Source organism: Natrix helvetica (assembly GCF_964273705.1).
Source record: "Natrix helvetica genome assembly, chromosome: 1".
In the NCBI taxonomy this organism is placed as follows: domain Eukaryota; kingdom Metazoa; phylum Chordata; class Lepidosauria; order Squamata; family Natricidae; genus Natrix; species Natrix helvetica.
In genome coordinates this window covers 27,931,376-27,959,335 of record NC_138548.1, presented here as the reverse complement: position 1 = coordinate 27,959,335, position 27,960 = coordinate 27,931,376, and the positions used below count along the sequence as shown (strand labels likewise).

Genomic DNA, 27,960 nt, shown 5'->3' with positions numbered 1-27,960 from the left:
AAACACCCACTGATTAGAAAATCCGGCGGAGCAACAAAAAAAAGTGGGGGGGGGGGGAGAAAGCGGGTGGGGGGGAGGGAAGAGGGAGCGAGAAAGAGGCGGAGCCTTCTCTGCTGAATGACTCGGAGGCGCAGCCAACGGGCTCGGCGGTTGGACGCCCAGCGGGCGGAGCCATGCGCTGGCCAATGGGAAGCGGCGCGTGGCCCGGAGCGAACGCCTCAAATCCTCTGGGCTTTCAGCTGATTGTTTCTCCGGGAGCAAGAGTTGGTTCGGCAAAAGGGAGCCGGCGCTGCAGAGAGAGAGAGAGAGAGAGAGAGAGAGAGAGAGAGAGAGAGAGAGAGAGAGAGAGAGAGAGAGAGAGAGAGGCGGGCGGGCGGGCAGAGGACAAAGGGAGGGCGGCGGGGCTGTTTCCCCCCACTCTCCGGGCGACTTGCATGGCTCTCTGATTCGTCCTGCAAAGAGCGAAGCGGGACGGCAACCCCCCTCCCCCTCCCTCTCCTCCTCGCGGCCCTGAAATTGCACTTTAATCTCATTTTGTTTTATTTTTTGCACACTCGCTCCGCCTTCTCTCTCCCCCCCCTCCGGTTATGGTAGGGCCGGGAGCGATGGGGCTCGTCGGGTCCGACCCTCTTGCTCCCCCCTTCCCCGCTCTGGAGTTGGGGCTGAGCGTCCTGTACACGCTCCTCTACGCCGGCCTCTTCCTCTTCACTTACCTGCAGCTTTGGCTGCTCTTCTACTACCGGGAGAAGCGGCTGAGCTACCGCACCGTGTGCCTCTTCCTTTGCCTGCTCTGGGCAGCGTTGCGCACCGTCCTCTTCTCTTTCTACCTGCAGACGTCCACCCGAGCCGTGGAGCTCCGGCTCCAGCCTTTCCCACACTGGTTGCTCTTTTGCTTCCCGGTCTGCCTGCTCTTCGCCACCAATTGCCTCCTCAACCTCTACTTCGCCGAGGTAAGTAAGTGGTCAGCTCAGCTTGGCCGGCGCCGGCCCTGAACTATTTGCAACGGGGGTTGCCCGTAAAGAAGAGAAGGGGGGGCACAAGGAGAGGCGGCCAGCCGGGCACGCCTCCCCTCCCTCCTGCGTGTTGCTTTTTTCTCCGCCGTTTGTCTCATGTTTACCACATTCTGGTGCATCTGCAAAAAAAAAAAAAAAAAAGCGCCTTTCGGTGGTTTACTTGCCCTCCCTCCGCCTACTACTGTCTCTCAACGAACAAACAAGCTTCGGGGAGCCCCTGGTCGAGCGCGTTAACCAGGCGAGCCAAACGGCGCTCCGATGCAAAAAAAAAAAAGCGCCCTCCCCGGGGGTGGCATACAGTAGAGCTGGACCGGGAGGCTTGCGGTGTGACAAATGTTGCCCTTTAAAGTGCACTCCAAAATAATAATAATTTTTAAAATCCCCCTTGGTTCTGGATGCAGCACAGTTTTAATGCGGCGACTTCTTTGGAAAGCGTAGATTGCTATTTCTTTAAGAGTGAAGCGAATAAGCAACAGCCTCGGTTGCTCAGCTGGGATAGGGACGGCTGACAGCCATTACGTCATTGCTTTGGGCTTTCTTCTCCACCTCCTATTGTTGCTGCCTTTCTTAAAATACTATTTTTTCTGGGGGGAGACTTGGCTCTTTCTCCCTAACCCCTCTTTTTCCTTTTTTTTTTTTTTTGCTGCAGAAGACAGCATCTTGCAGTATATGGTAGTTTGGGCTTAATTTTGTTTTTTAATCTGACCGGGTCACATCTAAAATGTTGATATGATCTTTGTGTGGCTACTGGGTTCATTTCCAAGCCTTCCCCCCACCCACTCCTCGAGGCTTGCTGATCAGCTGTTTTCAAATCCTTAGTGTCATCTTTGCTTTTTAGCTTCCTGTGAACTCCTCATCTATTGAAATAAAGCCAATGGCCAAATCCTTACAGCTGCAGCAAGGTTTGGATGGCCTTTTAGGGTCCTACATTGCAATCTTATGCCTAAACAACAAAGAATTTTTTGACACTTGGAAAAGATAATAGTGCCTGTGCCATAATACCATCTATTCTCTTAGCTGCATCTTCCCTTATAAGATGGATGGTTTACTTTCAAGCAAAGTACCTGAAATTACAGCTTGTTTGGTTTCAATTATGCATGCCTGGTGAGCAATCTAAGCAAACTTTTTCTACCAACGGCATGTATCATCTTTATGTTCCACTTCCTCCCGTTATTATGGGGAAATGGTTACTTCTCGGACAAACCTGCAGACCATCCTTTCCCTCCCACTGCAAAACTGTATTGTCACTTAGGAGGCGGTCTCGACAATGACTTCATTCTCTGAGAAACTCAGGGCTGTTCACATGATGAGCACAAGAGAGCTGCTGTTCTTGCCATGAAAATGAAAATGTTTGTTTTGTGAGCAAGCCTTAACATTTTTGGGAGGACAGGGAGCTCAAACTGGCTGACATCTCACACGTGGGTGGAATTGGAATGGAGAAGGTGGTTGTTTTTAAACTGGGCATTTCAAGGCTTGGTGCTGTTTTGCACTAACAAACACGGGAAAACTGTGAACTCTGCAGTCAGTATTCAGTGAGCGTGATAAACGACAGTTCCAAAAGTCACAAAAAGGGAAACGGGCCACCTACCCTAACTCTTAAGGTGATTAACTGTGTGAAAGGAACGCAATGAGGCAAATAGCTTCTGAAATCTGCAGCACTTCTACTGTATTGGCCCATTTTTAAAATAACCCATTGCAATGAACAGACAAAATATGTGAGTAGTATAACCAGCTGTAATATGGAGTCAGATCTCTGGTGTTGGTTGATTGCTTAAAGAAAACCAATAATGCAACACAGTTTGTTCCTCTTTCCTTCAAGGGAGGTAATTTGTGTCATTTTCTTTTAGAAAAAAAAATGGAAACCTAAATTTGTTTCCTATTAAGAAATAGGGGAACTTGATGGGATTTGTGATTCATCTGTTGTGCTGGAGACCAAATTGGAGAAGGCTGGGGAATGACTGCACTTCAACTAGGAACTGTATCCATCTTGTTAAGGTTTAAGAGTGTGAGCAGGTATTATGAAGAGATAGTAACAATCCACGATAAATGTTTGATAAATCCCAATGTAACATGAATCCCAAGAATTCTGGGTAGAATGGGAGCTGACTAAATCAGTGGAACAGAGGCTGAGCAATAATTTAGGATAAATGAATGACGTCGCCTCCAGACGAGATAGGCAGCATCTAAGTTGAATAAATAAACATTCTTAATTTTGCCAATGCTGAAGAAAATGATTCCGATTTGAAAGATCTGTAATCCAGAAGAGTAGGGACTAAGATCAAGTCCTTGAGCAAAATTTGCCATTGTGGACTTTATACCCATCTCCTTGAGCATATATTTTGCCTATAAAAGTAAATTCACTCTTGAATTATTACTAGAATTATTGAATTATTAAGGGAAATACCTAATAGCACATAGCCAATAACATTGCAATTTGCAGGATATGGAAGATTGGGTGAGATTAATCCGCAGCCAACCTGGTTGGCCACAAATCAAGTTCAACAGAATCGAGACAGCTTATTTCAGTGCCCTCTGAACCATTTACATTTGGCCCCCAATTCAAGCAATACTGCCATTCCATCCAGATTAAATGTACACAAAATGAACAACTTTATCTCTGGTAAGTTTCTTTCGTGCAAATAAAGTGTAGTTGGGAACTGGGCATGAAGATGCAGGACTTTAAAAATATTAATTTTACAGATTAGAGATGCCAAGCTCAAAAATGTCTCAGGTAGAAAAGGCAGTGCCTTTGCTGGAGAATTAAATAAAAGTCACCACTTGAACTAAATATACATATTTAAATAGAATATCACAGATGGGAAGAGAGAGTGGTGCAGAAAGCTTTGCTGAGTTCAGAAATCATCTCTCCTGCCACCTTTTCTAAAATACATGTGCTACGTATTATACTTCTCTGAGATATAAAATACTGTATATGAGCTCTTATGTGTGTATGGCAGGAAATGTTTTTAAATACAAAGGAAAGGAGTGTTTTAGAAAAGGTTGGGTTCACACATCATGTTAAGCTATGACGTCTTGTTTTCATTTACTTTCTTTAGCCAGACAGCCCCAATGACAATGCGCAGACCCTGTAACAGAGTAAGGGAGAGTCCTGATATAAATGGGGCAAAGAGGAGGGAAATTTTCTATATATTTAAGCAGAGATGTGAGTTTTTGAAATATTTTGAATTAAACAAAAACAATCCTGTGTAGAGAAATATGATTCGAAATACTTTATTCAGTATCTAGTGTCTGTATAAGTATATGGGCTACGTTACTTGAGTGTGTAGGGGGCAAAATTAGCTTATTAGATAAGGTTTGAATAGAGTATTCAAAGAAACTAAATTTTCTGATGTGTAGGAAAAATTATTTTTATGGGAATATTGGGAACATGGGCAATCAGGCCTCATACAACTTTGAAACTACCTAATGTGCTACTACTCCTATGTGAAAATACCTGAAGTGGAACATTTTCTAGCCTGCAACCTTAAAGATGACAGTGCCTGGCCAATGAAGGTATTGCTGGAACTGAGTTCAACAAACCCAGAGAAATGTGGACCCCCCACAAATCAATATTTTGTTCTCCCAGTTAGAACTGGAAATGGCTCTCTGGATTACCCACAAGATGAATGCCTTCCTGATAATAGAGACAGCATTGGTCCTTTCTTTTGTACAAATGATCAAAGCTAAGATTTCTTTTTCTTAGGAAAAAATATTGACCAAAAATGTTTCGGTGTTTGCGGTCCTTCTGCTTGGCCTAGAAAGTTAATTTTGCCTGCTTACATTTAATTCATTTGTATACAAGCTACACTCTGGTACATGTGAGGATTCGGTGCAGGTTTTCAGTCACTCAGTATATCTCTTTTTGCAATTAAGAACAGTAGATAGATGGGGTAGATGTCAGTTCCCACCCATGTGCTCAGCTCAGTACCTCTGTTTCTCCAAAAATAAGACCCTGCCTTGCAACCAAAAAAAGGCACCAGGTCTTATTTTCTAGGTGGATTTCATCCACTGACTCACCTCACTTGCGTGCATCACCCCTGGCCTTCCTTTTGCTCTCAGAGGCCTTCAGGAACTTCTTCGGGTTCGGACAGTTGCAGCCAAGACTCACACACCTCAACCCATTTCTTCTGCAGCCATCAAGGCTTTCGTGATACATCCAGAGCTCTGTTATTGGCTACAGAGGCCTTCAGGAAAGCCTTGCTGGCTGCAGCAAAAGAAATAGGCCGAGGTGTACGAGGCCTGGCTGCAACTGTCCGAAGGTAAGTAGTAGGGCAGCTCCATCCCCACTTAGCTTAAGTTTTACCTCTGCACACTGGAGTGGCCAGGATCTTAATTGGGGCTTATATTGTGTGTATGTGTAAAAATCAAGCTAGGGCTTACTTTCTGAGTAGGTCGTATTTTTGAGGAAACACATTAGTCACATCTTGAGGGATCCATCTGAAGTGGAGAGCCTTCATTAGGTTAGAAATACGATGTAGAACCTTATACGTGGACAAGATTATCAAGTAGGGGCTGTTTTAATAGCTTGCTCTCATCCTGTGGAGGGTGGAATGAATTGAGAACTTCCCAAATAAGACTTGACATTTTTTGAACCTGCAATGGTCCTTGAATTCGGAATGTCAATCAGAGAATCGGCTTGAGTGCTACTACCAACTTTTCATGGAACGTAGGACCTGCCAACAGGAAAACAAAGATAAGAAAGAAGCCTTCACATTGATAGACTGAAGTCAGCCAGGTGGCATTTCCTTGCAGACTAAAATTCTGCTTGCAGATCTGCTTTCTCTGCCACCTTCTTGCCTCCTCTGAGCCCACACATTTACAGATTGTTGCTCTGTCTGACAAAGAGCCAGAATGGACCTAATTCTTACAGATGTTTAACTTGAAGTAAGCTTAATGTAAACCCAACAGCAAGAAAGCAGTATTTACAATATCTTCAGAACCTTTTTTTAAAAAAAATTGAATCTTCTGTACAATAGGTCATTAAATGCCATCTCTCTAGTAAAGTGTGGGGTAATAAAAAGGGATTCCAAGTCTGTCAACTTGGGGAGATATAATCATATAATATTGAAGCCCCGCTATTATCTGGGTGTTGTGGGAGTTACATCTTTATCAGGTAAAGAGATTTGCTTCTCTTTTATTTAACAAACTATGGCTAATGGAGAAAAGGATATGTGAGCCCACCAGTAACTAGATTCTGATGAGTTCCTTTTCCAGTAATTGAAAACTTAAGGGAGTTAACGGTTAAAAGTTGGGAAGTTCATAGTTTCCTCTTGCAAGTATGCATGTGTTTAAGTTCTATATGTTTCCTCTTAAAAGTATATCTAAAGGACAACCAGCAGCAAGATAGAAGGAGCCAGTTAAAGTGGCAATGTGTGCACCATTGGAAGATCTAAAATAACAGGTTTAGGGACAGATCATTATGGAGATAATCTATATGATCACTAAGTTGCTTCCAACATGATAGCATATAATCACTCTATCAGTATATACATTCTACTCAACTGTGTTTACCACAATTAAATAAAAGTTTGTATTGTCTTCCTTCCTATCTACTCCAAAAGACCATTTTTACCACAATCTGGTAAGGGCTTTTTACATTGTTCAATTAAATAGATAGCTGTATCCAAATAAAAATGTGTATTTGTGCACTCTGATTTTAAACCATTTTTTCCCACCAAAGTACCTTAGCTATCGGGGTTAGAGGTCATCCTGTTTTCCTTCTTTTGCCAGATCTTGGCCCAGCATATTTCCTGATATGGCTCCCAAGGCTAAAACCTGGAATCAGAGGTCAGAGATAGTTGTGCCAAATCCCTTCTGCATTTTATAGAATGGAGCCAAGCAATATATTAGGACATGGGATGATCATCATCTGTTTTACAGTAGAAAACCATGATATTTATCTTCTACCCAAGGATTGTTCTGGAAATAGTTCCACAATATGGGAAGCATTGCATCAAAGCTATAATGCAGGTAGTTAAGAAAATGTTGCAGATAGTCCCCAAGTTACAACAGTAACACAGCCTAGCTATTACAGTTATAAGTCATAATGGTCATAAAATGGGTCAATCACATGACTGATCCAATTTTACAACCTTTTTTGTGGTGATGGTTAAGCAAACCCACTATTCACTATAGCATGGTGTTGCCCAAAACCAGAACGGCTTGTTTTCAGCAAAACCATCATAAAACATGGTCACATAACTCTGAGATGCTGCAAATGAACATAAATGCATTCATGTTGCCAAGTGCCTGAAGTGTGATCATGTGAGGGGGGGGGAATGTGTATTGGAACTTCAGATCCAGGTTGTAAGTTCCCTTTTTCAGGTCTGTCATATCTAAGTGACGCGTCGTGAATCAAAGACTATCTGTATGAAAAAATACCAATGCAGAACTGGAATTCTCTCAAATTGTCTTGACTTCTGAGAATCTCAACATGGAGAGTAATAGAATAAAAGCTAGCCATTCTATTTCAGTTACAATTTTTCACCCCAAATGTTCACATTGAAATCATGGCTTTCAACAATGTAGTGCTCCAGAGGACTTAATGGAGCAGACCTGCTAGATGCATACAAGCAATACATTTGTACTTGTTGATCTACAGTAGTTTTAATTGGGATCCTTTATATTGTTTCATCTGTTGATCCCTTTGAAAGGTTGCGTATAATGGAAATCAATGCTTGAAATAAAGTCATAGAGGAAAAAATATTTTAAGATCTTGCCTCCAGAAGTTGTGAATGCCCCAACACTGGAAGTCTTTAAGAAGATGTTGGATAACGATTTGTCTGAAACGGTATAGGGTTTCCTGCCTAGGCAGGGGGTTGGACTAGAAGACCTCCAAGGTCCCTTCCAACTCTGCTATTGTATTGTATTGTATCTTAATTTAGAAACCAGAAACTGCTCATTATGAATTGGTCAGCATTTTTTTTCTGTGAACGTTTAATAAATTGGTAATATTTATATTACACAAAGAAGAGGGGGTCAAATTATTCCCCAAAGCACCAGAGGGCAGGACAAGAAACATGGTTGGAAACTAATCAAAGAGAGAAGCAACCTGAAATTAAGGAGAAACTTTCTAATAGTGAGAACAATTAACCAGTGGAATAGCTTGCCTTCAGAAATCTTGGGTGCTCCATCACTGAATGTTTTTAAGAAGAGTCCAGATAGTACTAAAAGGGCATAGGTTCTCCTGCTTAAGCAGGGGGCTGGACTAGAAGACCTCAAAAGTCCCTTCCAGCTCATTCTATTCTAAAAGATTCTAATATAAAAGGAGTGAGATTTTTTTGTTTTTTATTCCTGTTAATTGCAAGTATATATCACTGTCAGTTGTAACATCTAGATTTGGAGATGGTTCACTGAATGGAATCCCACTTCCCCAGGGCTGGCTTGTAGATACAGCCTTAAATTGTAGGAACAAGTAAAGAATCATGTATATTCTCCATGTTTTAGGCTGTGTTTTTATATTGGAGTTTATGACAGTATAGATAGGAATAGAACAGCATTATTACTCAAACCTATTCATGTGTACTTAGAGCTAACTCTACTTGATTCTGTGTAGGTCACTGAACTTGATACGATTGTACTGTTTACAGATAATGTATAAATGGATGTATGCACGCATGTCAATATTTTACATTGTGCCTTATTTAAAAAAAAATCTTTAAAAATTATCCTATGTGATTTGAATGATGGGGTCCCTTAGAGTACTCTTGTCTTTGCAGAGATATTTTGGTTCTTCTCTACCATTATCATTTCTGGCTATTTGTTCTTAATATGCTTTTCATATTATATTCTGCTGAGAATTGGACAGCCTTCTAAGCTGAATAAATAAATATTCCATTTATTTATGCATTTTGACATTTTTGAAAACTGCCATAGAAACATCATTTAGATATAGTACGTGGATGTTCTGGATAGATAAATAAATGAACCATAATGAGGTCAAACATTAGGGAGAGCTCTGAGTTCTGAATTCCCACTAATAGCTAATTGGCTGCAAACCATGGCATCTTTTCCATTCACACTCCTTTTTATGCTTGCAATAGAAAAATTATGTATTTGTGCTTGCATATTATTAGAATGTTTTTGGTCCACTGTGATTCTTGAACCTGCACACACACACACACACAAATTTCTTAAATAAAGCATTTTCTTTCTTTTTTTAGGTTATTTTCAAAGTCAAGTGTGCAGCTGAGTTCAACAAATACAAGTAAGTTTCACCTTAATCTGTAGATATTGTGGCCGATTAATCAACATATTTTCAAGTTGTCTTTAGTGAATTGAAGAGCCCAGTGTGCTGGAGCGGAAGCTGCATCGCCATCTGTCTTTTAATTTGCATTCTTGCACCAAGCCAAATGTTGAAGGTTTGATGGTTCAAATTAATGAATAGCAAAGCGTAACTTTTCCATGGAACCTAGTAATCCTAACTGCTTTATAACATTCTACAATAGCTCAAAAAGTTGCTTGTATAAAATAGGATTTTTTTAAAAATCTGATTATATCACTTTGACAAAGAACACGGCTTTCAGAGCAAATACGCTGTGGGTTTACTTCTAATAGTAGGACTGGGCTATGGAACAGATTAAGCAGATGGTGTCCACCTGCAGATTGATGGGGATACATGTTGGAATGGGAAGAGATGTGTCTTACACTATATATAAATGTATCTCGAACATGTTCATTGTTTGTATAAAGGCAGCATTATTCAGCTATGATCATTAATCCAAGAGAAGAAAGCAAAGATTAGGAGAATGGATCAGAAAGAAAGCTGTGCTGGACACCAACTGTCCTTTTTCTTTTCTTTCCAGGACTTTCTTGTACATGGGATCTGTATTTATAAGCCTCCTCTTCATCTTTGTGAACCTGACATGTGCATTATTGGCACAAGATAATGTTCCAGAGGATCAGCTAAGGTGGACGGTTTTTGCCCGGGCCTTAATCAATGACAGTCTCTTCATTCTTTCGGCCATCTTGTTAGCTTGCTGCATGTGCAAACTTTCCAAAGTGTCTTCAGCCAATGTTTACCTCGAGTCCAAGGTAAGGAAAAAGCAACACATCCTTCTCTATTACAACCTGTCAGGTTTTATGTATGGCAGGGGTGTCCAAACTTGGGAACTTTAAGACTTGTGGACTTCAATTCCCAGAATTCCCCAGCCAGCATGGCTGGCTGGGGAATTCTGGGAGTTGAAGTCCACAAGTCTTAAAGTTCTCAAGTTTGGACACCCCTGGTGTATGGAGATGATCTGTATTTCAGACACGGAATAAAATTGTTTTCAGGGGACATGTACAAAGATGTTGCATTCCATTTTCAAGATGGATTGGAGAGTTGGCCTACTTTTTTTAAAATTCTTTTAAAAATCCTAGTAGCCTAAAAGATTAGTAACAGCTGGGTTAAACTATAATATCTGCTGCTTTCAATGGAAGCTCAAATTACTGTTTTTCCCTATTGCTTTTAAAAACCTCTGAAAGAAATTCTCTGCTTGCTTTATGCCTTGGGGCAGCTTTTTGTTTAATGATTAGGTAAGGAAGTTCCTAGAAAGTGGCAAGGGATTAATATACTTTAAAGTTAATAGGCTTTTTTTTAAAGTGTGGAATAGTTTTTGAAGAATGCTCACTCCTAATGCACAATTGGCTTAGGAGCAAAGCCAAAGCCAACTCAAAGGAATGATGAAAGAAGTCTTAATGAAGGGCTGTGTTTCTGTTTGCGTGTCCATGCAGGGCTTTTATTGCATGGTTGAAGCATCCATCTTGATGTTTGTGACCCTGGGGAATGGGAGAGACTATTCCAATGAAGTGTAAGGGAGAGACTTAAGCTACCCTGTGCTCACTTAGTGATGAAAAGCGAAAAAGATAGTCTAGTGCAGTGTTGGTGAACCTTTTCAGCACTGAGTGCCAAAATGGGAGTGCATGCACGCACGCGGGGAAGCACCCGAAACCGGAAGATCAGTTTCCCAGTGCATATGTGCATCCGGAAACCGGAAGCTGGGCTTCCGGTTTGCGGTGTGCGCATGGGCACTGATCACCTGGTCCTCCAGTTTCTTGTGTGCATGCACCCGCGGAGAGCAACTGGCCGGCATGCATGTGCACACTGCAACCCAGAAGCTCAGCTTCCCAGCGTGTGCATGCGTGCCAGGGAACTGTTTTTCCGGTTTCCGGTGCTCCCACTTGTGCGAAGACAAGGATCCCGGAAGAGCAACAGGCAACGGCTGGCATGCCTGGAGAGATGGCTCTGTGAACCACTTCCGGCACACGTGCCTTAGGTTCGCCATTACTGCTCTAGTGGGAAGCAAAATGGAGCTTTCTGGGAAAATATACATTAGTTACAAAACTGTTATACTTACTTTTCTGCAGTTACTTAGTTTTGCCTTCAATATCTTTTAACTATTGTTGGTGCAACATTCTTGCTCCTTGCTTCCTATTGTCTCTTCACACCAGTGTTTCTCTACCGTGGTCACTTTAAGATGGGTGGACTTCAAGTCCCAGAATTCTCCAGCCAGCCATGCTGGCTTGGGAATTCTGGGAATTGCTGTCCACCTATCTTAAAGTGACAAAGATTGAGAAACCTGGCTTTACATGGGTGTCCCAAAGGTGCTTTTTCAGGAGGCAAACGGACTTTCTTGTTTTTTTCTTCGAAGGCATTTCACTTCTCATCCAAGAAGCTTCTTCAGCTCTGACAAGATCCTTCCATTCCCCACTATCCTATCAGAGCTGAAGAAGCTTCTTGGATGAGAAGCAAAATGTCTTCAAAGAAAAAACAAGAAAGCCCAGTTCCCTCTGAAAAAGCTCCTTTGAATTGTCAGATATCTATTTCACTATAACATGCAGGCAATCCACATAACAACTGCAAATTCTGCTTGTTTGGAAATAACTATTTCATTTGCATAAATACAAAGTGGCAAACAATGCTGATGCAAGTCTTTTTACAATCAGAAGCCATCAGCGAAGTATGAATTAAGGCTGCTAAGCAGGAAAGTGTTTTGAAAACAAGCATTGTCCTGATTCTTAGCATCTTCATATTATGGAATAGAACAGAATAATAAAGATGGAAAGGACCTTGGAGGTCTTTTAGTTCAAACCCCTGCTTAGGCAGGAAAGCCTATTCCACTTCATGGTTATCCAACATCTTCTTAAAGACTTCCAGTGTTGGGACATTCACAATTTCTGGAGGCAAGCTGTTCCACTGATTAACCGTTCTAACTGTCAGGAAATTTCTCCTCAGTTCTAAGTTGCTTCTCTCCTTGATTAGTTTCCACCCATTGCTTCTTGTTCTGTCCTCAGGTGCCTTGGAGAATAGCTTGACTCCCTCTTCTTTGTGGCAACCCCTGAGATATTGGAATACTGCAGTGGTGGGTTCCGGGCAGTATGGCCCAGTACAGGCATACTGGTGGCAGCTGGGAGCAGTGGCCACCGTACCAGAACCATGTTTTGGTGGGCCCAACCACCCGCCCGCATTCCTTACCTCTTTTTGAGGGAAACGGGCCAATTGCGCACACGCCCCTGCGCAACCTCACCGGGCAGCTGGAGCATCGTAGGGTGGTGCCCAAGGTGGATGTCCAGCCCCATCGCAGTGTACCGGTTGAGACAGGATCCGGAACCCACCACTGGAACACTGCTATCATGTCTCCCCTAGTCCTTCTTTTCATTAAACTAGACATACCCAATTCCTGCAACTGTTCTTTTTGTTTTAGCCTCCAGTCCCCTTATCATCTTTGTTGCTCTTCTCTGCACTCTTTCTAGAATCTCAACATCTTGGATTAAGAACCTGGTTCTCGGTAAACCAATGATTGGTGTCTGGAATTATTCAGTCTTCTGCTGAAGTCTAATGAGCAATAGCAGTTTATTCTAGTTAAGAGGATAGTTCCAGATTGGATCAGTGATAGTAGAATATCATACAGTATTACCAGCCCTGTGTTAGAAAAGGAATCCCTGCAGCTGGAATCAAACATGAAGTTGACTCAGGAGAGAGTCCTACCTCTCTCGAGGAAGTGCCTTCTAACTATTGAACAGTGTAGATGAATATCCTCTCCTGTGTCCCTGGCAAATAGTTTCAAAAAAGTAAAGGCCTCTCCTATTGACCTTAATGCCCAGAAATATTCATACTGAGATTGGCAGTTACAGCCATGTAAAACCTTTAAACTAGTTCTGCAGAAAACTGATAATCAAATCTTCAGAATGAAAATGATATGCTTCTGGTATCACGCATCAATTAACAATCCAGTTTTGCATCAATTAACAATTTAGTTTTGCATTACTGCAAACCTGCGGATGCTCATGAACAGTGACCCTAAGTAGAATTCGTTGCATTAGTCAAATTGAGATGTATCCAGTTCCAAGTCCAAACATCTTGGAAATACCTACAGCTGGCATGCTGGATATGGTGAATGCAAATGCATTCTTTGTCACCGTTGCCATCTGAAAATCCAGAAAGGTTAGGTAGCACTCCTAAATTTCAAGATGCTGTTGCAGAGGAAATACATTCCCATCGAGAATATGCTAGTTAGTTTCTGGAGCTTCATTGCAACTGTATTGAAAATGTAGCTAGCTTTACATTTTTTCTTTGGAGGAAAAGGAAGAATGGTAATCCATATATTTACATTTTGCCACATCTCCTGTAAAGACATAGATTTTTCAATGTGTCTGTTCTAAGCACCCATTTCCACAGTAGGGAATTATTGCAATTTTTTCAGTGATATTAGTCCACTTTATTCTTTAATGAACAGAATGATTTTATAGCCTTATTTTCATCTCATTGCAGTGATTCCCATTTTGTAGTTAAGAAATGGTCTGGAGGAACGTGTGCCAAGGGAGAGGATAATGGCCAAACGGGGCTGTGAACATGAATCCTGGTGCCTAATAGTACAACAAGAGCTAATCTTTTCTTTTTAGTCGGGTGTTTTGATCAAAAACTTCTGTATCTGATATGCTCCCATCTGCAAAATAATTTGCCTGTTACATAGCATCATAGCTATGTAATTTGCTTTCAGACTTGAGTTCTGATTGTAGAAGAAGCATGTCACTGATACAAAATCAGTGAAATGGTTGTTGAAAATATGGCATGGTCTAGCAAGCATATGTAAGACTGAGCAGGAGACCTCTTCCTTTACTTTAAAGGAAGTACATTCTAAGTACTGCAAGAGGTGATAAGAAGAGCAAAATGTACAGGGATTTCTGAATCAGTGTGACTCTTAGACCGAAAGAAATCAGAAGAGGCAGAGAAAAAAGTAGATAAACCAAAGACTAACACAGGAAAATAAGGAGCTAAAGAAAACTCTGATATCATTGGAAATGAAAAAGGCCGCTTTCTTCCTGAGAGTCCAAAATATTGAAGAGGAAAAGGAGGAAGACCTTCCTGATATAATGACAGAATTGTTGGCAGATGCTATACAGATAAATAAGCATGAAACGCAGACAGAAACTTGGAGAAATGGAAAAATGTGCATCTATCGGTGTTAGGAAGAATAGCTACAATAAAAATGAACATCCTACCAAGATTATTATTTTTGTTTCAAACAATTCTGATAAAGTTGGGGGAAAAAATACTTTGAGGAGCTAAATAAAATGATATTAAAATACATCTGGCGGGGGGAGGGGGAGCAAGAATAAAAATGCTACAAGACTCTAAAAATAAGGTGGGGGTGGGGTTCGGTTGCCTGATTGTGAGCTATACCACCAGACTTCTGCACTTACATGGGTGAAAGAATGGATAAACCTGAGGCATAAAAGATTATTAATTTTGGAAGGACATGATTTGCAATTGGGGTGGCACACATTTTTGTTCTATGTGAAAAATAAAATACATGGATATTTCCAAAGACACTATGTTAGAAATGCTTTACTGTTAGTAATGGGAAAAATCAGAGGAACACATTATATGAAAATACCAGTCTGGCTGTCCACAATGGAAGCACTGATACATCTGAATGTGGTTAATTTGGAAAAAATTATAAGTTATCTTGAATGAAAAAGGAAAACTTTAAGCAAGAGCTGAGTAATAAAGTTAGGGATGGGTTGCTGCTGGCATTGCTGCCGGTTTGGTGCAAGTGCAATTTTGCGCCCGCACGCTCACTTCAGGGACGTGGCAGGCGTAGCAGGCCTGGGTCACTGTCAGTTTCAGCGACCCAGGCCGCCAAACTACTACCGGTTCGGCCGAACCAGTAGGGACCCACTACTGAATCAAGGGATTGATTTAGCATGGTGGCCACACATGCAAATACAATCAAGGTATGAGAAAGATGTAAACATTTATGTTTTTTGTAAAGAAACAACAGATACTATTAGGGACAGATGAAAAACTAATTTAAAAAAACATACAGCTATTAATTGAGTGTCAAAATGGAGGAAGAACAAGTGAAAGAAATGATAATAATAGTAATGGGCCAAAAACTTTTGATATACTGTAGAGTTAGACAAATGGCAGAAACTATGGGATATAAATTATAAATTAACAATGTCAACTGCATATAAGGAAAATATATATAAAAGGTTTTATATACCACCAGCAAGACTGGCAGAGATGTTTGAAAACATGTCTCCCAAATGTTGGAAATGTAATCAGATACCGGGTTCGTATTATATCTGGTGGACATGCCCAAAAGGCAAAATACATACATGGTTAGAAAAAAATCATAAAGCAGCATATTGACTTTAGACCAGAATTATTCCTGTTGGGTATTTTACCAGAACTGTATAATAAAGGGAATACATATCTACGTAATCCTACATGTGTTAACAGCAGCAAGAATTGTTTTGGCACAACAGTGGAAAAATGAAGAGATTCCCTTCAGATGGAAGTGTTATAAAAAAAATATTAGAATGTGCAGAAATGGATAGATTAACATTAAAAGGAAGAAACAGAATATTTCTTAACATGTGATTTGTTTTACCAATGGGTAACTAACAGAAATAGATTAGAAACTAAAAAGATTAAGAGGCTGAATAATTATATAGGAAAAGTTTTCTAGTATGGATAAGCTAATGCCAATAATAGTATGTGACTATTATTAATGATATGCATCTTATGACTATTGTTTATTGTGGGTTTTTTTTGTTATTCAAAATGAATTGTTCACATAGATATTGAGTTTTTTTTTATGTTTATTAACAAAAAATGACAAAATATATATTTACAATACAATACAATAACAGAGTTGGAAGGGACCTTGGAGGTCTTCTAGTCCAACCTCCTGCCTAGGCAGGAAACCCTATACCGTTTCAGACAGATGGCTATCCAACATCTTCTTAAAGACTTCCAGTGTTGGGGCATTCACAACTTCTGGAGGCAAGCTGTTCTACTGATTCAATTGTTCTAACTGTCAGGAAGTTTCTCCTCAGTTCTAAGTTGCTTCTCTCCTTGATTAGTTTCCACCCACTGCTTCTTGTTCTACCCTCAGGTGCCTTGGAGAATAGTTTGTTTCCCTATTTTAAAAAGCTTAGTTGGAAAGGAGGATCCCAGTTAAATCAGGGCCTTACAGAAGAGAAGAGTTTGGTGGAAGACTGGAAACATCTCAATTGTGTCATGACGACCAATGAGTGACAATGCTCAAAACGTTTAAGGAAAGAACATTAGAAGAAGAAAGAGATGTTAGAATTAGAAAAATAACATCCATTAAACATGGATGTAATTTATTACTATTATGCATTAGTTATCCTCTAGAACAGTGATGATTAACCTTTTCAGCACTTGAGTGCCAAAAAGTGCACAGGCGCGCTCATCTGAGCCAAAACCTGGAAGAGGTGCTGCCCAGGGGGCATGTGCGTGGCGGAAAATGAACTTCTGGTTTCCAGCGCATTCATGAGCACCAGCAAACTAGTCTTCTGGTTTCTGGTGTGCATGCGTGCATGACAATCAGCTGGCCAGCGCTCATGCTCATGCTGGAAAACGGAGGACCAGCTCTTTCAGTTTCCAGCACTGTCAAACACACAAAGGCCAGCTGATCATCATGCACGCATGCGGCAGAAACCCGAAAAAGGAACGGGTGGTGTCCTGTGTGACAAGCGACATGGTTCCGCTTGCCACTTCAGGCACGTGTGCCATATGTTCGCCATCACGGCTCTAGAAGCTTCAGGTGGTACACATGGGCTTTTTACTTATTTTGTCTCGCATTTTCTTGGTGGTGACTGCCCAAATTTCCGAGTGAGCTCCATAGTTGAATATGGTCTTACACCTTAACCGTTATATTTCTCTTTGAAGTGTTAAAAGATAGGACAAGAAGATCATCTAGTACATGTGGTATTCCTCCTATTCTTTGTTCCTTATTCAGGATAGTTATAATGGTTTCTTTTGTATTGGATTACTCATCAATTGAGCTAATAGGTTTCAGGGTCTGTCCTTCCTTTTACTAACAACTATGTGTTTGGGTTCTTAAAGCTAATGAAGGAAGAGGTAACTTTTATATCACATCTAGTTCCACATAGCTGTATTGGGTCAGATTTATCATTCAGGATTTACTTTACTTTTTAAAAATACTCAAGGCTTTCTTTAGATGGTGTTCACTTAATAGAGTCTCTTAAATATCTCTTTGTTAACTTACTGTATTTAATACCTCTTTATGTATTATTTTTTAACTAGGGCACATCTCTCTGCCAAGCTCTCCTTGTGGGTTCTGTTGTCATCCTCTTACACTCTTCAAGAGCTTTTTATAATTTGGTGGCGGTAGTGATCACTCCAGACCATGCACCTAGTCCATTCAACTATGGTTGGGATAATCTTTCAGATAAGGTAATCAAGCTTTTCACACTTCTATAGAAAGATCACATCTAAGTTGGAACACTAATATTGCCCCCCTGTTTCCTTCACGGTGTCTCCAATGAATAGTAATTGGAAGGAGGCACCATGGTGGGAGGCAGTTGAGAAGAGCAACAATGAGATCTGTATATGTTGGAAAGCAACTTGAGATGAGCTAATGAAGCTGCCTTATCCAGAACTGGCTAATTCATCCAAAAGGATTAGGCTGTCAAAGGCTACAGGTCAAAATTGATACAGTATGTGATATGCACGTGTCAATCCATCTGTCCACACATGTACATATGAGTACATGTATATGATAAAAGACAATTTGCATTTGTGTATCAGTTATTGGGAACTGAAAATATCCTGCTTTGGAGCTTTTTGATGATGATTTGATTAACCAACATCAGTTGCAGTCCAGTACTGCTGCTATTATTCTGTGACATGTTTCACATATGAGACTAAGCCATAGCATTTGATTTTCCACAATACTAAGGCATGAATTATGGTTTATAAACCATAGTGGCTTGGATTCACATATTGTACCAGTCCAAAAACCAACCAACCATGTTATGGCTAACAAGAGGATATGAAAGATCCCCAAGCATTCTTTCTTGGTTTCTCTGGATTCCAAGAGATAGCTACCCTTTGTTGTGGATTGTGAAGCTATTCCTAGAATGGAAGGAAGGGGCTCAATTGAAAGATCCTGTAATGAGGAAAAAATGGAGCCAATTTAATAATACGTGTCTTGGGAGTTAAGATTAGATCCAGTCCTTTGAACCAACCATGAAACTCAACGGGAAACTAAAATACTTGACTTGTCTGTAAGTTATAGTATTCTGTTCAGAATATGAGAATTTATAAGGCTTGCCACTTTCATTTGTTTTTTAATATATTTTACACACACACACGCACACATATATATGGATATGTAGTGGTTGTATGCAGCTTTTGTTTTAAAAAAAATAGTTCGTGGTGGGAGGTAGGCTGTGTTGTTCCATCTGCAATCTTTGAGTGCTGTTCCATAGAGAGCTCATCAAAGCACTTTTGTTATTTTCCTCTGAATGTGTGTCCGTGTCCTGTTCCTACAGCTTCAAGGAAAAGAAGTTAACGGTGAGGAATACGTAGTCTTTGGTGTGGTGCTTTTCCTCTGGGAGTTCGTGCCAACCATATTTGTGGTACTCTTCTTCCGAGCACAAAGATTGGCCCAAAATTTGGTATGGATTGGGATCAACTGTTACTCTTTTTCAATTATTTCTTCAAAATAAACGAATGCTGAACACTGTGGAGGGAAAGCATGCAAAGGCTTTTAGAACACGATGAAAATGTTTCTTTGGGGACAAAAGAGGACATCCCAAGTTGAAGCTTGAATAGAAAACCACTTTGTATCAAACTCTGTACAAGGATTTTGCTCCTTGGCGGGAATGGGGACTGTGCCATCTTTCTGGCTTCATAGGGGTGATTTGTCACAGAGTTGGTATGTTACGAACAGCGGGATTATGATGTGATATTGGAAGAAAAAATATCACATAAGGAACCTTGTACTCTATCATTAAAACAAAACAAAAAAGAATTGGGACTATTGCATCCCACAGAGTGCTGAGAGAAAATTTGTGAACCCTTTAGGATTACCTTTAATCTCACTTGTTATCTGTGAGATCTGAGCTTCATGTAGGTCTATTAATAAAAAGCACTTTGATAAATAACACCCAAAACAATGTACTGTGTCATGCCTTTTTTTAATCCAACTTTTCCTGCCTTTGTTGGGAAACTATATGAAGCCCTAAAACAATCAGCAATTGATAAGGGGATAGGCTGAGTCAGAGGTTTCAATCAGATGTAAACTTGAAGGGTTACCTCCTTTTTTTAAAAAAACATACATTGTCAGCTACCATCAGATTCTGCTTTCATAAGAGATCGGTGGAAATGAATCATGCTGTGATCAAAAGAGTTCTGTGAACCTTTGAAAAAGGACTGTTGATATTTGTGATGATTGAAAGTTCTACAAAACAATTGATACAGACTTTGACCTTCATCAGTCCATGGTCAGACAGATAGTGTACAGTAGAGAAAACACAACTCCATTATTATTCTTTCCAAACTAATCAGTGAATGAATATCATCCCAGGTTCTTAGAGTATAATACTCTGGGAGATTGCAAAGCGTCCCAGTGAAATGACAAAGGATTTGGAGACTGTTCCTACATTATCTCTTATTGCAGTTCATGAGTTCACCCTAAGCAAGGATGCTATGAATAGAAAAATACCAAGGAGGAAGTGATGACTGTCAAGAAAACACATTGCTACCCAACCCATATTTATTAAACTTTTTTTTTTCTGGAGAAAATAATAAGCCAGCAGCATGCTAGCAAAAGACCCTTATCCCAATTGTGAAGTAGAAGCGTAATGATGAAGGTATCATGTTTGAGACTCCTTTGCAGCATCAGGACCCAAGCAGATTGCAATCATTTAGATCTAGCAGCAAATTATATTTACCAGCAAATTCTACATAGCTGATTTGGTATAGTAGTTAAAGCCACCCAATTAGAAAGTGGAGCTGGGAATTCTAATTCTGCCTTAGGCATGAAGCCAGCTGGGTGACTGCTCTCTCTCTCTTTCTCTCTCGCTCTCTCCCCCTCTCCCACACTTCCTCCCCACTAGAAAGAAGGTACTATCAAACTATTACTGGAAAAAAAATTGCCAAGAAAACGGCATGAATTTGTTTATGGAGCCCTCAAGAGTCGGGGATGATTTGAAGGCAGATTCACAAACACAAATTTTGTAGGAGAATGCCAAGAGATCTATTCCTAAGAAAATGTGAGTTATTCAGCCAAGGCAGTAATTCTGAACACAAAAGTGAGTCTGCAACAGAATAGCCAAAGCAGAAGCTTTACAGCCAATGCTCAAGTCAAAACTTCAATCATTGCTTTGAATTAGTTCTGCAAAAAAGATCTGGGCCAAATAATTTTAAAGTTGTGTATGGGACTGATCAAGCAAGAAAAATATTTGGTTGAGGTCATTACGGTTAAGGAAGTACCACCGATTACTGTATCTCAAATTCACACACTTTTCCCAATAGTCAGTAAACGTTGGCTCAGTACATTCAATAAGGACAACAGAAACCATAGTGTTTTGTATGTTGCTGTTTCAGAAATTCTCATCATAAATTGGGCTTATTGCTGGTCACAGTACTACAGCATTCTGAGTACTTCTGAGGGTTCACAGACTCTTCTCTCTGTATAAAAATGTTCCTCAAGATGTAGGCTGGGTGGGGAATTCTGAGAGTTGAAATTCTACGTCTTAAAAGTTGCTGAGATTGAAAAATGCTGTTATATAACAGCTTTTGTTTTAAAACTTTTGAATGGCAAGTTGGAGGGCATATTTCAAAAATGAACAGGATCAGGGGGAAAAAACTATGTTAAGATATAGTAAAATTTTAGTTGATTTGAATTGCATTATTTTAGATGATTGCTGTTTATTTAATAACTTCCCCGCTCTCTCACATTTTAAAATGTATAATTCCACTGTAGCTTTTGCAGGCCCCTGGAGAACGCAGTCTGCAAAAGGGAATGGCAACTATTTCAGTTACTTGATCTGAAGACTGTAATTGAATTTTGTTCGTTACTTAGCAGTAGCATGTGCTGCCGTCATGTGTCGTATTTTGCTTAATTGGCTTGCGCAAGATTGTTTCATGCGCTAGTAGTTGTTTTCAACAGCTTCCTTTCACTTTGCCTCCCCTCACCTATTATGAAGACTCTGTAACTACTATAGAGGAGCAGTAAAAATTACATCACATTACATAGTATATATCTGCATGTCTTGATTTTGGAAAAGCAAAGAACTGGCATATTTTTCCTTCCAGATCTCTAAGGCAAATGTTTTCTTTTGTTCTTAACTTCCCTCCCTCCACCCCCCAATATCCCTCTTAACCTGAAAGGCACCTGCTGGAATGATCAACAGCCACAGTTACAGTTCACGAGCCTATTTCTTTGACAATCCAAGAAGATATGACAGTGATGATGACCTCCCAAGGCTTGGTGGAGGAAGGTAACTTGATTTTACTAAGAGGTGGGAAATACAGTTTAGAGTAAAGTCTGGCAAATTTGATGATTGTGGAACATCTATTTCAGCTGAAGATTCATTAGTTGGAACCTGATGTAGCCACAGCAATAACACTTACATACCCCTTCCGCAGTGCTTTACGGCCTTCTCTAAGCAGGTTACAGAGTCAGCATATTGCCTCCAACAATCTGGGTCCTCATTTTACTGACCTCAGAAGAATGGAAGGCTGAGTCAACCTTAAGTCGATGAGAATTGAACTGCTGGCAGCCGGCAGAATTAGCCTGCAATGCTGCATTCTAACCAGTGCGCCACCACAACTCATGTAAAGCACTTGGGATGTAAGATTCTGAAATGCAGTTTGACCATTGGAGCCGAACAACTTGTTTCACTCCCAGCCATAATTCCTCATTTCAGCAGTATGATGGGGTGCGATTTTGTGCTGCTAGGATTACATAATCAGTTAAAAATTTAGTTGAATGCAAAGCAAGAGTTCTAGTGATCTGCATATCTGCAGTTATTCTCTAATATAAGCCAGTACTATCACTGTGTGCAGATTTGGGACAGAAGCAATAGTTATTTATTTTACAGGCAGAAGACCACTGAAAAGTTTGAACCCCAGGTTTAATTGCTCGTTTTTGGATATCATGATATTTTAGGTGTTTACCCTGCCAATGTTCTTGGCCTAAGCCCTATTGTAATATCTGCATAAAGATTCTGTATGTTCTGCATAGATAATAAAAAAATATCCATTCTGGGATAATAAAAATTAAAAACAATGAATAAACATGAGAAAGGCTCTGCCCAATCAACATCTCATTTCTTCTGGGGATCAACCAGATGAGACATCTGGAAACTCAAAAGCAACACATGAAAGCTTTGTAACTTCAAACCTGGGAGTAATCACCGTCTGGCCATTCACAAAGGAGAAGTCAGAAAGCTCTACACACACACACACACACACACATATACAGTACAAAGCATTCCACAATTAGGCACCTTTGCTGAAAAAATATGTTCTTTAATTGTAGCTCCTCCCCCCACCAACTACAATTGGCAGATAGCCATGAATTGTAATGTTCAAACATCTTCCCCAATATCCATGCTGTTTGTGGGAATTTGGAGAAGTGAAGTCTACATTTGGAGGATGCTTAGGTTGGGGGAAGGTTGTGTAATCCTGATTTCTGATGCTGCTGTTTACTAATATGATCTTTCTATGTCTTACTCTCCCAAATTTCCATTTTGTATTTTTCAGCTTGGCTACTCCTCAGAATTCTGGGTGGTATGGCTCTCTGACAGGGAGCGACAGCTGCATCATGATTCCACCTTTGGTTGCACCCCCAATGGATGTTGCTCCGCTGCTCTTCAGCCATGAAAGCTTGGAATCCAGAAGTCATCACGGTTCACATCCAAAGCCACCAAATTAATCATAGAGTAGCTTTGGGGGAAGGGTTCCTGTGAGGTGTGAAGAACCCTTTAGGACCAGTCTTTTCCTTACAATTGATAACTGCAACCTGGTTAGAGCAAGAGAAATCCTAAAATCCTAGGATTGAAAGGACATTGCCCTGAAGGTGTGGTGAATCTCAGGCCTGGAGGAATTCCCAGTGACCTCCAGGTTCCCCCTAATGCATATAGTATTTTCCAATGATCTTCTAATATGGGAATGGAACAATATTGGCTCATAGCTCTGCACTTTGGACTGGAGAGACAAATTGTTGCTATGTGGTACTGGAAATAACAGAAGCCAAAGGAGAGCATATTCTGAAAGCATTCTATTTTATTGGCCAGCAGACCATGACTGTTGTCCAGATGGATATTTGCACTTTTAAACAACCATTTCCAAGGGATAGTTCTCTTTCCTCCCAAACTTTCTTCTCCAATGGCATGAAATGTCTGCTCCAGACAACACTTTTAAATTGCACATCTCTGATTGGGAAACTTGTTCTGTCTTCCTATGGTGACAAACAACTCTACATATTTAACAATGGAAAACTTTTGAAAGTGGGGTGGGATGAAGAACCTCTTTTGCTTTTAAATTATTGGAGAGCATTTTTACAAGTATGGCACAAGTGCCAGTCTCACAAGGCTAACGTAGCTCGTGGTTACGTTTGGCCATCAATCATTACTGAGATTGCTAGAGCAAGTCCCATTGTTGCATGTGTTGTTATATTCCCTGCGGCGTCCTTGTGTTGTTTTGGCCTATTTCTAGCATTACAGTAATAACTTCATTTTAAATAACAGTAATTTATTTTATACTGGAAAAGCAGATTCAGAGTGGGTCACAGTTAGGATGGACCTATGAGAGTTGTGGGCTTGTTCGGGATGATGCATAGCCAACTGGCACAGATGTCCTTCACTGCTTTGTCTGGCAACTGCTTTGATGTTCCACAATGGAATGAAAGCAAGACTGATTTCTTTGCAACCACAGAGATGTAAATTGCTCCTGGATTGCTTAACCACCACCCAAGAGCATCATCATCTGGTACTGAGAAAACTACTGTTTGGAATGTGAAGCAAAGTCTTTTTATTTTCTTCCACCTACCGAGGAAACAGTAGTAGGCAATGAGATCAGCAAGAGATGAGGCAAGCAGGGGAAGATAAGGGCAACTGTAGCCATGGATGCATCTCCTGAAAGATTTGCAGTTAGAGCCAGTCTAATAGAAAGTGTTAATTATATCTGCCCCCACTCAGAAGTGTGCGATTCCTATTTATACTCCAGGCAGCAGAGGCTTATAGAGGTATTTTTTTAGATTTGCTGTTCTCAACTTGATGACCTTTAGATGCGTAGCATCAACTTCCAGGATCTTCTTGCTGCTTGGGAATTACGGAGACACAGCCCCTAATGCATCTGGAAGATTTAAGGATGGAGAAACTTGGAAGAATGTGGAAAACTGAAGTACATCCATTTTTAACTGGAATTAGAACTACTGTATCTCTTCTGCTAGTGTTAACGGCCATAATTTCACAAATGGCTTCTGATAACTGTGTTGTCTTGAAGCTTTGGGATTAACCTTTTCCTTACAACTGGTTAGAGCAAAAGAAATCCCAAAGTCTTAGAATTGAAAGGACCTTTCCCTAAAAGTATTGTATGAATCTTAGCCTGGTGGAACTCTTGGTAACTTCCAAGTTTCCTGAACACGTTTTTGATGAATCTCTATATGGTGGGACCAAATGCATTTTATTCCCTTGTGAAAAGAGTACATGTGCCTATATTGAATAGAACCATTGGATCCCGCACGCTACTAGTTGAAAAGAAACTTAAAACACTACCCTAATGGGGACAAATGAACCTATTGCCTTCAAGAAGTGAATTAACAACCCTAGCATCTCCAGTGATATAGCCCACAAAGATTACAAGGAGCTATTGCTTAACCATCCTTAAGTGTAAGAGTGAGCCAATTTGGTATAGTGGCAATGCATCTGGTTAGAAACTAGGAGACAATTCTAATCCCATTTTAGGCATAAAACCAGCTGGGTGACTTTGGGCCAGTACCTTCCTCTCACACATAAGGAGGAGACAGTGGCAATCCATTTCTGAAAACCTTGCCAAAATGCAGGGTCTTGTACAGGCAGTGTATGGGAGTCAAGACTGACTTGAAGATATTAAAAAAAGTCTGGAAAATAATTTCTTGGACTGTACAGTATGTTTAGCATTTTGCTTCAATGAGGATTTTAAAACTGAATTGAAGTTATCAACTGGAGGTGAATGATTCCAAACGAAATGGTTTTTGTTTCTAATCATTTCTCCCTCTGTTACTGCTAACATGTATTACAACTCACTCCTTGGCCAAAGAGTAGCTGTGGGATACTTTTGAAGTACTTGAATTCCCATAGCTGCTTTCTAATCAATACTAAGTCTGTGTAAAGATGGCTGCACTGGGAAGGCTGTCAGTTCTTCCATCTTCCTCACTACAAGGCACATAAACTCAAGATGATGTGGAGATCCTCTCTGCATAATTAGATGGATTTCCTGATGTGGGATTATGATTAGGAGCACTATCCATCTGGAGCAAAGACTGATTATCAAAGAAGAAGAGTGTTTCTCAACCTTGACCGCTTTAAGAGGTGTGGGCTTCAACTCCCAGAAATCCCTCCCATGGCTGGCTAGGGACTTCTGGGGGTTGAAGTCCACACACCTTAAAGTGACCAAGACAAGAGAAACTGAACTACGGCAAGAAGAGTGCTGGTATGTGTAAAACATCCATCTCCACTAGGTGTAAGTAGATTGGCACTGCAGCTGCCAGGGGTCATAATCGAGGAAATCTAGGAGTTGAGAGTCTCCATACGTTTGGGAGAAGACTGGCATAAACTCTTAAGAGATGGCTGCAAAACTGTTGGGAGGAATTTGAGGTGCTTCGTTGTTCAAATCTCAAACTGTTTCACAGCTGTTTCACTTCAGCTGCAATGTAAGTAGATTGTATGTTCTGCAGTTAACAGCTGCAGGGCCCTTTTTGTTCCTCGTGAGTTAAGCTGAACCCACTGAGTTGACTTCCCTGGATGTACTAGGTATAGCTTCAGGAATTAATCACATGTGCACAGCAGTCAGCATTTTAAGTGCTGGGAGAACTATTTGCTGCACAATGTTCAAAATTTGGGGTAGGAAGAAGAGAGGTAATTTTTTCAGTATTGACACATGAAACTTGAGTTATTTCAAACATTCCTTGAGCATATTACTATAAGGCTCTGCTCTTAAGACCTCTCTCCTTCCCTCCCTGCTTAACTGGTCCTTGACTTGTAGCAAAAATTTAGCCAAGACTTGAATTGTCTGCCCTTTTTTTCAACAAGCAACCAAAGACTAGTTGAGCTACTCCTTTCTCTGCCCCCAATACCTTGACTTTCTCCTTTATCAGTTTTATAATGCACTTGGAGCACTTTAAGTTTGTTTCTTGGGAGGGAAAGCTATTGCATTAAGGCCAAGGGACACACACACTGTCTTTGCACTGAATTGCATTGAATGAAGATGGCTGTTCCTTCCAGTCATAAGCTGAGTTTCTTTATTAAAGCATTTGAGTCCATTTTATTCACATGGCTCTTGAAATTCTGGCTGCATTGAAGAGGGCCAGTCTTGTGTTTTATTTATATCGGTTACTACTTTTTATATATAATCAAGAAACTAAGCCTTTATCAAGAATGGGGTATTTTAGGTATGTTTTGTTTGGCACTATTTGCCTTTTTCTCTCCCATCATTGGAGAGGCTAAAAGAGGCAACCCTGGCTCTACCACGTTCATTTCCTTCTCTTGAATTGTAATGTTACATTTTAAAATAAAGAGGCTTGTTTTTATCTTGTGAAAAGACTGCATTTTACTTCTTCGGTTATTTTTGACATCTTCCAATTGCCAGAATATTACTTTTCTGGTCTGCTGCCAGAAAAATAAGCTTTGGGGGGGAAAAAAGAACTTGGATAAGGTCTCTCAAAGAAGCTTTTTCAAAAGGCAACTGGACTGTGTTTTTTTTCCTTGAGGAAGAAGAAGAAAACATTTCACTTCTCATCCAAGAAGTCTCATCAGTCATCGTGGTGGGGTGGGGGTGGGATGGAAGGAAAGGTACTGACAATTGAGACTGGATGGATAAGTACAAATGCCTACAGACTTTCAAATAGGCTACAAGTGTGGCAAAGGCTGCATCCTTATAACTCCAACGGTTTGAACAACTTGTACATACCTCCTAAAAGAACAGAAACCGAAAGAGGCTTTTAGATGTTCTCCAGTAAAATAGGATGTCAATCACTACTATTTTAAAACGTGTCTTTATATCTTCAACCAAACAAGGAGATAGGTTAGGGAAAGTTGTTAAACACCCCCCCCCCCATCCATACTGTATATTCCTAGATCACAATTCTGAAGTATGTGAAATTGCACTTCCACAAATATTCTTTGGAAGAGCTTCTATTTTAATTTGTGACTTTCCAAATAGCTGTAACAAATCAGAATTTACATGCTTGAAGGGGACATTCTGGCTGTTCTAACAGATACAGCTTACAAAAAAAAAGTGTGTTAGGCTACCCTCAACATGTGCTCAAGATGTAATAAACTGCACTTGGAAGCATGTTGTAGGAACATCACCTATTAAAATTTTTCTTTGTTGGGACTTCCGGTTGACGTTGCAGCGAAAACGGCTAGAAAATAGCAGATCTCTGCTGGGTTGGCAACTGCTTGCTGGGAGACC

At 40.5% G+C, this 27,960-nt stretch overlaps 1 protein-coding gene across 2 annotated transcripts; it reads left to right on the top strand.

Moving 5' to 3' along the window:
* Nucleotides 1-347: 347 nt before the first annotated feature.
* GPR137C (G protein-coupled receptor 137C) lies at nt 348-27,078 on the top strand. Of its 2 annotated transcripts, XM_081939869.1 has the most exons (7): nt 348-950; nt 9,176-9,219; nt 9,818-10,046; nt 17,578-17,727; nt 18,828-18,953; nt 21,673-21,782; nt 23,050-27,078. In XM_081939869.1, the coding sequence occupies exons 1-7, from the start codon at nt 588-590 to the stop codon at nt 23,219-23,221; spliced, it is 1,194 nt and encodes a 397-aa protein (XP_081795995.1). In that variant the 5' UTR covers nt 348-587; the 3' UTR covers nt 23,222-27,078. The 2 variants fall into 2 exon arrangements, with proteins under 2 accessions (XP_081795995.1, XP_081795996.1); XM_081939870.1 differs by lacking the exon at nt 17,578-17,727.
* The last annotated feature ends 882 nt before the right edge of the window (nt 27,079-27,960 follow it).

Bases quoted from the DNA above. Each gene is read 5' to 3' on its own strand.
- GPR137C (XM_081939869.1), top strand. From the start codon at position 588: ATGGTAGGGCCGGGAGCGATGGGGCTCGTCGGGTCCGACCCTCTTGCT. The intron at 951-9,175 runs GTAAGTAAGTGG...TTCTTTTTTTAG, and splicing joins TCAACCTCTACTTCGCCGAG to GTTATTTTCAAAGTCAAGTG. The intron at 17,728-18,827 runs GTAATCAAGCTT...CTGTTCCTACAG, and splicing joins GGGATAATCTTTCAGATAAG to CTTCAAGGAAAAGAAGTTAA.